Source organism: Taudactylus pleione, unplaced genomic scaffold, assembly GCF_031769625.1.
Source record: "Taudactylus pleione unplaced genomic scaffold, aTauple2 ptg000535l, whole genome shotgun sequence".
NCBI classification, from domain to species: domain Eukaryota; kingdom Metazoa; phylum Chordata; class Amphibia; order Anura; family Myobatrachidae; genus Taudactylus; species Taudactylus pleione.
In genome coordinates this window covers 8402168-8419486 of record NW_028284937.1, presented here as the reverse complement: position 1 = coordinate 8419486, position 17319 = coordinate 8402168, and the positions used below count along the sequence as shown (strand labels likewise).

Below are 17319 nucleotides of genomic sequence, written 5' to 3'. Positions count from 1 at the left end.
AAATAGGATACGGGGATTAATAAAATCCATTTTTTTCCCCCGGAAAACATATCAGGGCTAATTAGATTAGTTCTGTGAATCGTTGCAAAATCATAAGGCATTAACCGTATTTAGTATTAGCTGGGATAACCAGCGTTGCCCGGGTTTAAGGCTGGACCCTGAAGCAGAGGCGCATTGGGGTCTGGTGACCCCCGGTGCACACTCTAAATCCCCCCCACGTGTGTCCAAAAAGGGGTTGTGGCTTACCATAAGGGTCATGGCCTAGCAGAACTCCTGGGGGCGTGCGAGAGACAGTGCCGCCAGCTGTGAGACAATAAGAGCTTGTGGACCAGCAGCCAATCAGCAGTGGTGGCTCCTAATTGGCTGCTAGTCCACAAGCTCCTATTGGTTCGCGAGAGGCGCCAGATTAAAATTGCACCAGCTGTAATTAGCTGGTGGCCTGGCCCAAAATTCACACCTGCTGGCTCCTGATGACACACAAGGGGAGGCAAGAGGCTACTGGAGAGAGACATGGAGGTGAATTGCTGGGGGGGTCATAATGTATAAGGGGCATTACTGCGTGGCATAATGTTATAATTGGCACTACTATTGTGTGGAATAATGTGTTATATGGGGCATTACTACTATGTGGCACAATCTGTAAAGGGCATTACTGTGTTGTATAATGTGTAAGGGGCATTACTGTGTAGTAAGAGGCATTACTGTGTTGCATAATGGGGAAGGCGAGAGGCTGCTGGAGACAGACTGGAGAGAGACGTGGAGGTGAATTGCTGGGGGGGCATAATCTATAAGGGGCACTACTACTGCATGGCATACTATGTTTTTATTTTTAAGGAGGGGGTCTGGCCACAGCTCTCCGGCAGGCCATGCCCCCTCCCTGTACCTGGGTCCGGCAGAGCTGTCGTCAGCCCTACAGCTGACAAATATATATATATAGATGGTCACTTTAAAAAGGTCTAACTCTGGATTTAATATGAACTAGCATAAGTCATAAAGTTTGACACTTGCCCAGACTGATATTAAAAGTATAATTTGTAGCTTTCACACAGGTTTTGTCAGACTGCCAATTTTGCACTGGAACCTGTGTAATTTAAATGTGTGCCCATTTTAATGGATTGTGTGACAGTATGTGGTCCTGACAAAGTTCAAAGCTAGGCAAAAACCTAATCCTGGTCAAACTACACCACCCTGCCAAATTTAGTGGCGGTAGGTCCAAAACTCTGGCCGTGCATAAAGGACAAACAGACGGACACACCAGGGGCATCTTAAGAGAGGAGGAGGCCCGTGTGCACTCCCCGTGCAGGGCCCCCTCCTCTCTCCCCGGTGGTCGGCAGCCGACTGATGCGGCTGGGCATCCACTGGAGCATTAGAGACTCTGGGCAGTAGAGTGTGCCCGGAATCTACTGCGCATGCGCAGAATGCCAGAAAAATGGCTGCGGCGGTAATTTTCCGGTGTTGTGAGCAGCGCTGACACCCGATGTGGGACCATGGACAGGTGAGTTTAAAATAATATGGCTGCAGGGTGTGCGGTGCGGGACCCCCTTGGACCCGGGGGCCTGTGTGCCCCGCACACCCTGCAGCCATTATAGATATGCACCTGGGACACACTTTCTCACTTATTATATAGATATCCCAGGTCTAAACATACTGTACCATATTCCATCATGTGAATCATAAAATAATCAAAGGAAACCAGATGTTGCAGGTAGGGCATGTATTTGGCACATGTATATCCCTGGTTTAAGCATACCAAAGAATATCCTGTAATGAGGGTATATATCTAAATAGAGTGCTTATTAGGTGCTGCTAAACCACATAGGACCAAATATATGCAAATAAAGCATGTGTTCAGTATATACCAGGATCTATTTCTAGCATTACTCCCAACTGTCCCATTTTCAGTGATACAGTCCAACTTTTCGGGCTCTGTCCTGCTGACACAACCGCGGCCGCAGTGTCCTGCGGGCAGGGGGGAGGTTGGGGGACAGTCTGTCACCGCCGCTGCTTTGCATAGCAGAGCAGCTGTGAATGGATGAGCGCTCGGTGTCTATTTAGTGGCAGATGGAGGTTGCTGGAGTGCTGGCTTCGCCTCCAGCATGACAAAAACATCCCATCAGAGGGCGTGGCCTAGAGGGACAGGATGCCACACACCCTTTTTGCATGCATGCTGAAGGTCTGCACAGAAGTATCGACTCTGGGCCTGATTCACTACTGATCGCAACTGCGTTTTTGCATGCAATCAGCCAGTTGCGTTCTGTGCATGCGTATGCATCGCATTGCGTATATGCAAACTAGCTACTTCGATCGCAGTAACTACACATAGACCCATCGAAGAGTGATTGTCAGTTTGTGGGTGGTAACGGGGGTTGGTCAGCGAAACACAGGCGTGCCAGTGCGTTTGAACGCCGTTGCAGGGACATGCAGCTTGAGTACTCAAAGCGTGAGATGAAGTTAGCAATTTCTTAGTAAGGTCAGAGCTTGCTAAACATTACGGATGTGTGTAAGGTAAGGTGGGCGTTCCTATGTAGTGCTGCGGCGGCATAGTGATCATAGTGGATTATTACCATAATTTTGCAGTGAGACTGCGTGCGTAATCGCTATTGCATTTTCAGTTGCGATCCGTAATGAATCAGGCCCTCTGCTGTTTAGTAACTTAGGCGGTATGCATAAACTACTAAGCAGGCAGCCATGGTCGTATGGAAAAGCATGCACAGATATATTCTGTGTATGGAAATAAATACAGATTTTTACCCTTGTGTATGTATTAAACTTGTCATCATCAAAATGGCACACTAGCACCAGCCTATACTAGTGGTCGGGGAACAGGGGTAAATTACCCCACATGGGGTAAAAATGAAATTCCTGGGGGTAATGGACGGACAGCCGGGCATGCATATGAATCATTTTATAATATAGAATGATGCATATGCATGCCCGGCTGTGCCGCAGGGAGGCTCTAAGCCGGACGTCCGCTGACATGTTATTACCAGCGGGCGCCCGAAAAGCGGGCACTACTACAGGGGCATTAAATGGGGGCACTACTACAGGGGCATAACTATTGGGGCACTACTACAGGGGCATTATATGGGGGCACTACTATATGATTTCCTTCCTTTCAAATTAAGGGGGTAACATCGGCGTATCTAAATATATTTTGGGGTAAAAGGTAAAAAAGTTCCCTGACCCCTGACCTATACAGTACTTGGTGCAAAAGTTCTATCTGGAGACAATAAACTTCTGTCCAGGGGCATTTCAAGAGAGGAGGGGACCCGTGTGCAGTCTCCGTCACGGGCCCACTCCTCTCACTCCGGTGGCCGGCAGTGCACTGAGCGCAGCGAGGCCAGCGCCGCACTGATAGACTCTGGGCACTAGAGTGTGCCCAGAGTCTATAGCGCATGCGCATGTCACCGCGGCAGCCATTTTTCCTGTACTACGCATGTGCAAAACGAAGGGAAGATAGCCGCAGCGGCCATTTTCCAGTCGTTTTTACAGTGCTGACACCGGCGCCGACGTGAGACTCCGTAGAGGTAAGTATAATAGGGGTGCAAGGTGCACCGCACACCCTGCATCCATTATAAATATCCCTATAGACAATGGGCCTGATTCAGACCCACTCGCGAGCGGCTGTCCGCTCGCAAGTGGGTCGATGGTCTGCACTGAGCATGCGCACGACGGAGAGAGCTCCGTCGTGCGCATGCGCCAGACGCGACGAGCGAAGGACTTTCCTTTGCTTGTTGTGTCTGATCAAAGGGGGCGTGCTGTCGATGTTGGTGGGCGTGCCGGGGGCGTGCCTCCCTGACGGGGGCGTTCCCAAGGGAACGCCTACCGTCAGAAGCTGGCCCACTGACATCACTAGTGATGTCAGTGGGAGTGATTTTGGCTCTGATAGAGCCAAAATCACTCCGGAGCTTGCGGTTGAAAACCTCAACCGCAGGCTCCGGCTCGCAATTTCGATGGTCGCGATGGTCACGACCATCGCGGCCATCAAAATGCACGCTCGTATAGCCTGTGGGTGGTGACCCACAGCTATACGAGCGTCCAGGAGGACGCTCCATAATTATGGAGGGCGGCCCTCATTCAGAGCGTGCGCTCTGCTCAGAGCGTACGGCTCTGAATGAGGGCCAAAGTGAACGGAGATAAAGTACCAGCCAAGCAGCTCCAAACTGTCATTTTTAAAACACAGCCTGTGACATGGCAGTTAGGAGCTGATTGGCTGGTACTTTACCTCCATTAATTTTATCTCTGTCCAAGGATTAGTAAATAGACCTCTAGACATTCCTTAACTTAGGACACCGCGTTACAGCCCAGCTACACCTATGCAGTCTGTAGTGGAGTACAATTGAAATGCTCACGATTCTGCATTCCCGGTAGTTGCGTATGCTTGTTTCTAGAGCATGTGAGGTGTGAAAAATTGCAAGATTTCAAGTTTAACATTTTGTATGTGCTGAAGTAGAAATACCACTACAAAAAATGTAAGATATGTATATTACAGTATACCTGTTGGTGCATGAAACATCCTGTATTTTTGTCTCCTCAGGACCATCCCCTGTCTCTGACTTCCATGCCCCTGCTGCAGAGGTGAATAGTGTAAATCTTAATTGGACGATCCCTAATGATACTAATAGCAAAACATACACCTACAATGTGTTAGGGCAGCCAGACAATGTTAACATCACCAATATAACAACCAACTATGTACAGGTGACTGGGCTGTCACCAGGAGTAAACTACAAATTCACCATCTACACTGTGACCTCAGATGGAGTGCGGAGCGAAGCAGTTCCGGAAACACAAAAAACAACAAGTAAGTTCATGATTTTTATACCTTCAGCGCACACACACGTGTATATATATATATATATATATATATGTATACATACACTGTATATATACAGGATAGCAGTGAAACACCATTATGTATGACATCTGGTCAGGCTTAAAAGAATTGCCCAATATTGTTGACACCTCTACTGTGACTTAATCTGATACAGTAAGCGTCAATGGAATGGTGGAGTATTATTTTAAAGACAATGCGCTGTACAAATTACCTTAAACTACAAATTCACCATCTACACTGTGACCTCAGATGGAGTGCTGAGCAGGAAGCACACAGTACAACAAGTACGTTTGGGGGGGAGTTATATTTATTTAGCATTTACCCAAAAAGTAATACAAATTATACTGTTGAACTTTTTTAGTTCCACTGATATGCAGCGCTATAGTAGAAAAGGTTCCAGTGCTTGTATATATAAAAAAGAAATTCTAAATATGCCTACACATTTTTTGTTTACACACTTTTTATCTTTGTTCTTTAAAGCAATTCATAACTTTGTAGCACCCTATAAATAACTGGTAGTAATAATAATAATGATAGCCCTATGTTCACTACTGCCTACCAAGACTTTTGCATACTGTTGCTTATTTAAGATCCAGGTAGGTAGGAGGGCACACACTATTGCCCTGATTCAGAGCCAGACGCTCTGACAGAGCACTCGCTCTGAATCAGGGCCATCCCTCTTAGTTTTTAGAGTGGCCTCCTGCGACCATCGCGACCATCGGGATTGCGACGAGACCCTTGCGGTAGGGTGTCGTTGCCGCAAGCCCTGGAGTGATTTTGGCTCTATCAGAGCCAAAAGCACTAACACTGACATCACTTGTGATGTCAGTGGGGCCGGCCCCAGACGGTAGGCGTTCCCATGGGAACGCCTCCGTCTGCACAGCAACGCCCCCGGCACGCCCACCAAAGGGGGCGTGCTGTCACTCTCCATCCACAGCACGCCCCCTTTTTTGCGAGACCCATAGCGACGGCTTGCCCGTCGCTAAACGGGTCTCATGCATGCGCACAACGGAGCCGTCTCCCTCGTGCGCATGCGCACTGGTCCAACATCAACCCGGTTGCGAGCGCTCAGCGCTCGCGAGCGGGTCTGAATTAGGCCCTATATTTGCTGTATGTGGAGCGTGGTTTTTTTTAGTAAATAGCAGAACAAGTAGTGGGGAAACTAGACTGTAATCTACTGTTCTCTCATCATAAATCAAAGATGGAATAAAAATGGAATTAAAGATGGTCGTATGCACATAGCCAATTACTACCAGCATAACTACACCACATCCATTTGATCCCAGCATACTATATATTTCTCAGTGATGACCAGCATATAGTTCTGTCCTCCACTGACCACAAAGATATTAAAGATATTTATTTGCCACAGAGAAATAAAACACATACATTGGACCCAGAGAAATAAAACACATACATTTTGGCCTCCACAGGAATGCGATCGCAGCTGCGATTTTTCACGAATCGCCGCTGCTAAAACATGCTAATGCCTGCCAAAGCACATCCAGCATAAAGACGCCCACTGCACTTCTGCATAAATATAGGAACCATCGGCTCACATCAGCCCATCACGCAGCATTTACACCAAGTCTGACCAGCTGCAGATATTGCAAGTCTCGTCACATGCAAAGAGCTTTCATGCTGCATATGCAATTGCGTTAACTAGTTTATGCACGCCCATGAAACGGCGTTCCAACGGACAGGCACATCTGTGTTTTTTCAACCACTCCCCTGCCACCACCCCCAAACGCTGACAGCCTGTCACTCACTCTGCGATGGATTCCTCAGTGTGTCCGTAATCGCAGTGCGGTGCATGCGCAGTGGCTGACAATCGATTGGTCTGCATACGTAATTGCAATTGCATATGCTGCTGAATTAGGCCCCCCCATACATGTGCTAGCAAAAATAGGCCTTGGTGAATTCCACTTGGTTGTCAACAGAGATAAATATTTGGAAAGAACTTCTGTCAGTAAATCATTGGTGCTCATTAACATGTTCTCACTTTGCCGTGGCAAGAAGCAGAATGCAGGGGAAGCTGAGGAAAGGACAGCACAACATGGATACACCCATAGTGGCAGGATGACATGATCCAGGATGAGAGGGGGGGGAGCGGAGGCAATTAGGGCGATCGCCTAACTTCAAATGCCAATAACAAGTAACAGGAGCCACACTTTAACTCACATGTTCAAATTTGTTAATACAAAAATGCATTGGACGCAAACATTTTACCATATTATCAATATTTTACTATTTGTAAATCAAAATTAACATTGCACTTGAATGTATTATATTACATATACTTATAAGTATAAAATGCCAAATTTTTTGATGGTGGCACAGTAATAACAATGATGAAAAGGACTAAAATGGGTCTCACAGTATCACTTGAATTGCGCTGTCAGGACCCGGACTGTCAGACTATGGCTGAGGTCCCAGGTGTCCTCTCTGGCATGCCCGCTCTCCCCGCAGCCATGTGTGGCGCGTGTGAAGTCATCTAAACGCTGCCTGAGTGCCTAAACATCCACTCCCGCTACCCAGTGGTTCTCACTCACCTGCATGGCGATGTTCCACAGTGTCCACGAGCGCCTCTCCGGTCCATGGGCACGGCCATCTTGGTTTGATCATGTGGTCCTACAGTTACCAATCCTAAGTCTCTCCTAGGATCAGCTGTTTGTATGTTGCCAACCAGCAGCAGGCACTGGGTATATAAGTCTATCCAGTGTCTGTGCAACGTCTCCTAAAGGTTTTCTTTTGGCTACCGCTGGATCTTCATTTGTTCCGACTCAGTACACTTACTGGCTCCAAGGACTTCTGCTATTTACTAAGTATAGCTCAGCACCTTGCTCTAAGAACTTTTGCTTATTACTGAACACGGGGCCTGATTCAGACCCGGTCGCAAGCACTGAGCGCTCGCAACCGGGTCGATGGTGGGCCAGAGCGCATGCGCGAGACCCGGATAGCGACGGGCAAACCGTCGCTCCGGGTCTCATACCAAAGGGGGTGTGCTGTCAATGTTGAGTGATAGCACGCCCCATTTGGTGGGCGGCCGGGGGGGGTGGCTGCCCAAACGGAGGCGTTCCCATGTGAACGCCTCCGTTTGGGGGCGGCCCCACTGACAGAGATTTCAGCTCAATTTAAGCCGAAATCTCTCTGGGGCTTGTGGCTATGAGACCCTATCACAAGGGTCTCGTCACAAGCCCGATGGTCGCGATGGTCTTGACCATCGCGACCATCTTCCTGGCCGTTCGCTATTGCTGTGGGTGGTCACCCACAGCTATGCGAGCGGCCTGGAGGCCGTTCTAAAAAAAAAAAAAAGGCCGGCCCTGATTCAGAGCGAGTGCTCTGTCAGAGCGTCCGGCACTGAATCAGGGCCATAGTTCAGCACCTTGCTCTAAGAACTTTTGATTATTACAGAACACAGGAGCTCATCAGACCTGCTCACTAAGATTCATACGCTCGCTGCTGCCGATGGTAAGCATTGTGCGCATGCGTATGCATCGCAGTGCGCATGCGTATGCATCGCAGTGTGCATGCGTATACCTTAGCGAAAGTTCTCAATGCATTCGCTCACTGCGCATAAACAGCCCAGCAGAGTGAGTGACAGGGGAAGCCGTTTGTAGGTGGTAACAGGAGCTGGCCATTAAAAACGGGGGAGTGGAGGTGCAAACACAGGCGTGCCTGAGCATATCAATGAAGTTTTAGAGGTGTGCATAATTATAAGGCAGCATCATAGTACACGTCACCTGGCTTGTTTTTACACTGAAGTGTGGCAGGGTATGGTCTACCCATGCCTGCCTACCCTCCCGATTCCTGTGGGAGACTCCCGGATCAAGGCACAGTCTCCCGATACCCTGGAGAATTAATTAAAACCCCCGCATTCCTCTGCGGTCGGGAATAACATGCTGTAGAGCACCCTCTCTAGCTGCAGTTGCTGCCGGCGGCCACCAGGGGGTGAGCATATGAAAGAAAGGTATCCGGAATTATAGAGCTTCGGCAACATGGCCGCAACCCTTCTGTAGTGAGGGCAGTATTTACCCTCTCTAGTTATCCCTACTCTCTCTGCTGCTGCTCGACACAGGGCTATGACAGATGCTGTGTGGCTGTGCTACAGGCATAGAATCAGGAAAGTATTACTGTGCTGTTGTGTGTCTGGCACTATGGGTGAGTGTGGTGCATTGTGGTACTGTATGGGTATGGGAACTGTAAGCTGGCCACTGTGATTTTGTGGGTATAGCATACCTCCCAACATTTGTCTGATGACACGCCTCCGTTTACATCACTAATGGTGCGTGCCCAGCATCTCCGAGATGCTGGGCAGCCGCCGGCCTCCCCCTCATACGCTGAATAGATGCTGTGCGCATTCTAGCTCTGCATACACACTGCTCTGCATAGCAGAGCAGCGTGTATGCTTCCCCCCCACAGCGGGACACTGCGGGCGGGACAGCGGGACAGTCCCAGAAAAACGGGACTGTCCCGCTAAATGCGGGACAGTTGGGAGGTATGGTATAGTGGGTGTATGTTGATCACTGTATGGGTATGGGGGGTGTATGATGGCCACTGTATGGTATATGTAGGGGTATATACTGGGCACTGTGTGTAGGTATGGGGTGTGTTTGCTGGGCACTGTATGGGTGTGTATGCTGGGCACTGTATGGTATATGTGGGGGTATATACTGGGCACTGTGTTGGTATGGGATATGTATGCTGGGTACTGTGTGAGTGTGTGGGTATGGAGGGGTGTATGCTGGGCAGTGTGTAAGTATGCAGGAGTGTATACTGAACATTATGGGTATGAGGTTGTGCGTCCTCTGGGCACTGTGTGGGTATGAGGGGGTGTATGCTAGACACTGTGTGAGTAAGGGGCATATTTGCCTATCCTTCCGAATCCTGCGGAAGTCTCCCGGTTTAGTGCAGGACGCACCCAGAGTGTCAATAGATATGCCCACAGGTGGAGTTAGACACGCCCTTTGAGCAGAGCATGACATATCCCGTTAACAGCACGCCATGTTCCGCATTCTATTACCAACTATAATCTCCCTGAAACTAGTTTTCAAAAGTGGGTAAGTATGGGTCAACCTCAAGCTCTGCGATAGCATCTGATGTATCGAAAGTTGCATACACTTCCTGGACATGACGTGCACAAGTGGGCGTCTTAAAACAGGCTGGTGGGTTTCGGCATATACTATGTGATCTCCCTCTAAAGGTGCCCACAGACATAGCGATGTGCTCACGTTCAGCCGATGTGTAGGATTTCCCTTGAAACTCTCCCCAGCAGCTCTGCACAAAATCTGCACACGATTTGGTGTCCAATCTTCATGCAATCTCTCCTGCATCCAGACTTTTTACAGTGCATCGCATCCTAGATTGGCAGATCTGATGATGCGATGTGCGACCAGTGAGGACGTGCATCGCATCGTGATCGTGAGTGGGGACTCACGATTTACTCATGATTTGGCCATATTTTACACGATCTGTTGTTCCAATGTGTCGGAATCGGCCAGATCGGGTAAAATATCGCTATGTGTGTGGGCAGCTTAAGAAATACTGGGCGTGCTAATGCATTGTTGTGCGGTAGCAGTGCCTACGCAATTTGCATACGCATCGTGCAAGCGATCGCATCTATTGAGCGGCTCTGAATCAGGCCCACAGTTCAGCACCTTGCTCCAAGATCTTCTGCTAATTACTGAACACAGCTCAGCACCAGCACCTGTTTGATTGTTTCTCTCTATTTATATTCTATTGTCTAACCATCTTTTGGAAACAGTGTATTTTGTTGATCCTTAATAAACATATATTTAAAAAATAAAAATTGATGATGAAAAGGAAGAGTCCTGGTGCTTTCTCAGTCTTAATAGTGTTGTATGTACTCCACTTCGATGTATGTTGTAAAGCGAAGACAAAGATATATAGGGGCTTTATTCATCGTGAAAATAATGTTACCAGTGATAATTAAGTATTCAACTCACAGCAAGCTCAATGAACACTTCGGAAGCAATCATCATGAATCATTAACTTTATTATCACTTTCGAAAAGTTGCTCCTTCAGAGGAGTCAGCTTTTTAGAAGTTTGAGACTTTTCACCTGCTGCTCCGTTCTTCCAATACTATTTGCAGCCATGCATGTACTATTAACATTATGCGCATGCGCGGTCAGCTGCATAGGCAGAGGCGGTTGCGCAGTCAGTCACCACACAGGCCCTGTCTCCAGATCAGACGGTAATTGCAAAAATCTGGACGGATAAGGTAAGCTTGGAGCGTGGGGCGCTGGCTGCCGGGACCCAGACGGCCTGCACTGGAGACCAGTGTGGGGGCTCAGCAGCTGTGCAGCAGGGCACAGGGAGGTCTGACGGAGAATGCTGAGCCGGAGGTGGAGCAGAGGACCATAAGCAGTGTGTACAAAGCGGTGGGGGAAAGGGGGGTGTCAACAGGGATCTGTAAAGATTCCTCAGCTGCACAAGCTGCCAGCAGCTTGTGAACACATTTGGGGGCTGTACACCATGTCACTCACAAGTTCTGAAAAAAATGCGTTTACGGAACATGGTGAATTACATAATTCCTACATCCCCATAGTAAAGAATGGGGACTGTGGAAATTGTCAGTGGATAATTGTAACCAGGACATAGAAGTGATATCTCTAGTATTACATACATTAATGGGTCTTATTTCGTAAAATTATGCAAACAGGATGCGCAAGCAGATTATATTGATTAAAATGATATACAACATGCCTTGGTGCATACCGGCACATCACAGCCCCATATAATTATATGGGAACTGCAGTGCCGGTGGGTCGCAGTGGATATCGGAGATATTCTCTGCAGACCATTTTAATGCATATGGGGATTGCTGCAAACCTCAGCAAACTGCAGTTTTCAGAGGTTTGACCTCATTTTGGGGTTAAAATAAAGCTGGATACCTGTCCATTCAACCAGCAAAATTCTTTGTACAGAACGGTAACTGTGATAACTAGGAATAAATAATAGACACTTTTAGTTTTATTGTTCCCTGCATGCGCTGCACTCCAATAGCTCTGTTTCTGGAACTACACTAAGGACAAGGCACCTAATTTAAACTTCCATGTTAATTTCTCATTTGTGCTAGAACACACTGTACAGCTACTAAAAGGCAATAAGCTTGGCAATGACGGGTATTGGCACTGAAGTTCTCAGAAGACTTCTATATGATGATGATATGACTATTTTACTTCTTGTTGGTGTTTGTAAATATATATTGGAATATATATAACCAAAACCAACCTGCGCTATATTAAAAACAGCCGCTCCTTTCAGTAAGTCCTCTGTTAGTAGGACCAACACCTAAATACAAAACAATTACTTCAAGGGTGCTACAACACACTTAATAATACAGACAATTCTTATATTCTTTGTAAATAACAATCCCTTCAGGGTTTATAGACTCCAGTTATTTGTGTTTTGTGAATGTAGATAACAACTTTCGTGCTCGCTTTTCAGAGCTGATCGGAGAGTTCATATGACAAAACTTGTTTTAACGTCCTTCTTGAGGTTCTATAAGATACCCTCATACCAGAAAAACACCCAAGATAGGCCCAAAGGCCAACATTAATACAATGTAAAACAATCTTTATAAAAAAATTCGCAAATTAAGATAGATAAATGTATAATTATGTTAATACATCAACATCTTTTATACAGATAAAAATAGATTTTCCACACCTTACAAATGAATGAAGGTTTATAACATAATGTCCACCATTAGTGTAAACCCTACGCGTTTCGTCTTACGTCAAGACTTCATCAGGGGTAGATCTCGAAATACATATATTTAAGGATATAGTATGACAGTGATCAGAACGGCTCTTGGAATCAATAATTAACCTAACACTTGTTGTACATTTTGAGATAAATCAGATCTTTAGATCATCAACATTAGGTTATACAACACTTTTTAGGTTCTTCTTCCTCTCAATGATTGTGGCAGTGGGATTGATAGATCCAGGTGGACCTTACATTTATTCCAGGTGGGGTCAATGTAAGAATCACCCCTTGGCCAATAACTTTATTTCCCAACTTTATGCCATTTTCTCAACACTGTCCTTCCCTCTCCGAGATCTCATGAAGCTGAATAGGAAAATGTTCTTGGCTTGCCCACACCCCCTCCCCGGCTCCCTAGATGAGGAGTCATTGTAGAAAAGGAGATTGGGAATAGCCAAAAGCTCTATTTCAACCAAAATAAAATAAACCATGTATAAAATTTATTATTACTGGTATTATACTCCTACGAGACTTAACAAAATATTCTCTTCCTTTTCACCTGACTGCTGGTGGTGTTGTGGTCGCAGGGGTACTATGCTACATATATGGTGGACCTGCCCAAATATCTCTCCCTTTTGGGACTTGGGGCCTGATTCAGAGCCGGACGCTCTGACCAGAGCGCTCGCTCTGAATCAGGGCCCTCCTACCTCAACTTGGAGCGGCCTCATGGACGCTCGCATAGCTGTGGGTTACCACCCACAGCTATAGCGAGCGTCCATGATGATGGTCGCGATGGTCAAGACCATCGCGACCATCGGGCTTGCCACGAGACCCTGCGGTAGGGTCTCGGTGACCGCAAGCCCTGGAGTGATTTTGGCTCTATCAGAGCCAAAATCACTCCCACTGACATCACTACTGATGTCAGTGGGGCCGGACTCAGACGGTAGGCGTTCCCATCCGTCCTTAGGTGCGAGACCCCGAGCGACGGATTTCCCGTCGCTCGCCGGGTCTCGCGCATGCGCACGACGGAGCTCCCTCCATCGTGCGCATGCGCACTTAGGCACCATCGACCCGCTTGCGAGCGTACAGCGCTCGCGAGCGGGTCAGAATCAGGCCCTTGGTTCATGGTCTCTTGAACTCTCTTTTTGAGGCTTGTGTGACAAATGATCTTGCTGTGTTACCTCCCTCCCAGGGGCGGATTGGGAATTAATAAGTGGACCTGGAAAAAAAATGTGGAAGAGGCCCTATGTGCGTGCAAAAGTGGGTGGGGCCTACTTGCAAGGGGTGTGGCCTAATGTGAAATGTCATGCCCACAAGCCACTCCCCCCAATTTTTCATGCTGGGGGCATGCCCACCGCTCCAGGAGATGATAGCCATGCCCCCAATCCCTCTCTCCAGTGAATAAGCACACTAAGCATGTGAATGAGTATTTTCTTACCTATATGATCTCTCTGCAGTGGGGAGCCTCTGAAGAAATTAATCCTGCTTGGACAGGCAGTTTCTTGAGTCGGTGATCACTATTCATGCAGCAGATCACATAGTCCGGAAGCCGCCTGTTTGTGTAGCAATAAAGCCAATGTCATCATCATGCAACAGAGGTTCAACCAGATAATACATAGTAACAGAAGTTTTGGGGCAGGACAAAATGGGAGTTTCCTATATCAAACAATTTTATATTAATAAAATATATTTGCTCATTTGGTACCATTTGCATCAGAATATGGTTTCATTAGAATTGTTTTCTTACTGAAGATTTTCTTCTAATAGTATCAGCGTTCCTTCCGTCCTATATGTGTGTCTCCAGCACCACCGCCTTGGTGTGTCTCCAGCCTATCCCCTCTCATGTGTTTCTACAGCGCTATCTCCCTCCGCCTCTCCAGTGCCACCCCCAATTCTCTCCGACACCATCCATCTGTGTCTCCCCACAGTGCCATCCTCCTGCATCTCCCGAGCGCCATCATTCTGCGCCTCCTCAGTGACGTTCTCCTGCCCTAGCACAAAATAGTCCTTCTTTCTCACACACAGATCATCTCCCCTTAGCACAGAATACCCCCCTCCCCACAGACAGATCATCATCTCCCCTGCCCCTAGTATAGCAGACCCCCCATTCCCACAGACAGATCATCGTCTCCCCCGCCCCTAATATAGCATACCCCCGTCCCCACAGACAGATCATCATTTCCCCCGCCCCTAGTATAGCAGACTTCCCCAGACAGATCATCATCTCCCCCGCCCCTAGTATAGCAGACCCCCCCTCCCTACAGACAGATCATCATCTCCCCCGCCCCTAGTATAGCAGACTCCCCCTCCCCCACAGACAGATCATCTTCCAAGTATAGCAGACCCCTCCTCCCACACAGACAGATCATCTCCCCCGCCCCTAGCATAGCAGACCCCCCTCCCCACAGACAGATCATCATCTCCCCCGCCCCTAGTATAGCAGACTCCCCCTCCTCCACAGACAGATCATCTTCCCAGTATAGCAGATCCCACTCCCCCACAGACAGATCAACATGATTCATTTACCCCGCCCCTAATATGTCAGACCCTTCTCCCACACAGACAGATCATCTTCCCCTGGACTGCAGCCAGCCCTGATTGTCTCCTCTCCACTCTTACCCATCCCCAGGCTGTGAAATGAAACTTAAACTTGACACTTTACAGCCTGGGGATGAAAGAGTAGAGAGGAGACGATCGGGCTAACAGACTGCCTGGGCGGCCCCCCGCCGCAACTTACCTCCCTTGCGGTCATGCCAACTGCCGCTGTCACCCGTGGTCTGCGCCACTTCACTTCTTGACTCCTCCATGACGTGTGACGCTGACGGCATGCTGGGCAGGGCTTAAATAGGCCACCGCTGGCCTCTCTTCTCGCGAGAGAGGCTCAGGGGCGGGCAGGCAGAACTGACAGGCAGCCGGGTGCCTGTGAAAAAACACGCAGTGAGTCTCTACAGGAGCCGGCCGGTGACGCGAATCAGTGAGCGGGGCCTTAATGGAAAACCGGCCCCACAACCAATTGGCCCACCAGGATCTTTCCCACAGAATATAACTGCCAATCCGCCCTGCTCCCTCCGCCACAGACCTTGATACAATTTCCAGAAAACTTTCCGTGTACAAACTGGATTTGAATTGGAGAAACATTTCCCCTCCGTCTCTCTCTGCACTTAAAGACCATGGGCCTGATTCAGACCCACTCGCGAGCGGCTGTCCGCTCGCAAGTGGGTCGATGGTCTGCACTGAGCATGCGCACGACGGAGGGAGCTCCGTCGTGCGCATGCGCCAGACACGACGAGCGAAGGACTTTCCTTCGCTCGTTGTGTCCGATCAAAGGGGGCGTGCTGTCAATGTTGATTGACAGCACGCCCCCTTTGGTGGGCGTGCCGGGGGCGTGCCTCCCTGATGGGGGCGTTCCCACGGGAACGCCTCCCGTCAGAAGCCGGCCCACTGACATCACTAGTGATGTCAGTGGGAGTGATTTTGGCTCTGATAGAGCCAAAATCACTCCGGAGCTTGCGGTTGAAAACCTCAACCGCAGGCTCCGGCTCGCAATTTCGATGGTCGCGATGGTCACGACCATCGCGGCCATCAAAATGCACGCTCGTATAGCCTGTGGGTGGTGACCCACAGCTATACGAGCGTCCAGGAGGACGCTCCATGAAAATGGAGCCCGGCCCTCATGCAGAGCGTGCGCTCTGCTCAGAGCGTACGGCTCTGAATGAGGGCCCATATCTGGTATGTGGCAGATATGGAGGAGATAACCTATTACCTTTATGACGGGCCATTCAATCAAGTTCGGGCCCCCTGGTTGTTTGCAGAACGCAGATTCCCATCTCCCTCCGTCCCTGTGCACTAGCCTCTTAAGGTGACCTGTGTGCGGTAAACAGTACCTCTCCCAACTTGCCCCACCCTCGTTACCTTTGGTGATTTCCATGATGCTTAGTTTGTGGCTATCCACATGGTCCTATTTCGTTGCCACCCACCCCTGTTCCTATACTCATTCCCCATATTTGCCCTCACTTCTGCTAATTTTGTTATTTTTGTTAATTATTAGCCTTTCAACAAGAAAAAAAGGAATATTGGTCAACTGTTAGTGTCTATTGGATTTAATTTTTGATTTCTCATCAATGTCCATTTATATATTTTCTTGTGTTTCATGTGTCTCTGTATATTTCACAATCTTATTGTTCTCTTTTCTGTATTCTTGAATGACCATTCAAAATAAAGAATTATTGAAAAAACAAAAATCAAAATGCATGTACAATATTGCAAATTTATAAAAGCAATAAATATGTTAGACTGATTGAAGTCGTAAATTATAGTTAAGGTTTAACTGAGCCTTCCATTATAACTCTCTTATACAGAGGCTAGTAATGTTTTCAACAGTAGAACCCATCTACTATATATTATAATTAGAATGCAGAGAAATTGGCTGGTAATTCTTTTATTATTATTATTATTTTTAATAAAAAATCCAATAAGCTTATTCTGTGTTAGAGCTGATTCCAAAAAAGGGATTTTTTTTTTTAATTAGAACTTCAACTACCTAAAACCAAACACTGACACTGTGACATGTTAAGTGATTGAAATCCAGTTACCAATCTCTTAAAAATACAGTGTCTCCCACTTCCATCTATCCCACTTCTATCCCAATAATAACAGTACAATGGGATGTGGGACATTTAAGGTCAATGTTTTATTAAATGAACAATATAAATTCTCGCTAGCAAGCTTAATTTTGCCTTGAAGATGGAGC

General features: G+C 47.7%; 1 protein-coding gene across 1 annotated transcript in view; it reads left to right on the top strand.

Annotated features, from left to right (window-relative positions):
• PTPRH (protein tyrosine phosphatase receptor type H) overlaps positions 1-17319 on the top strand; it is a 157262-nt gene that overhangs the window by 65575 nt on the left and 74368 nt on the right. Inside the window, exon 7 of the mRNA XM_088450970.1 lies at positions 4538-4804. Within this exon, the coding sequence (XP_088307096.1) occupies positions 4538-4804 (267 nt within the window). The remainder of the gene's footprint in view (positions 1-4537; positions 4805-17319) is intronic.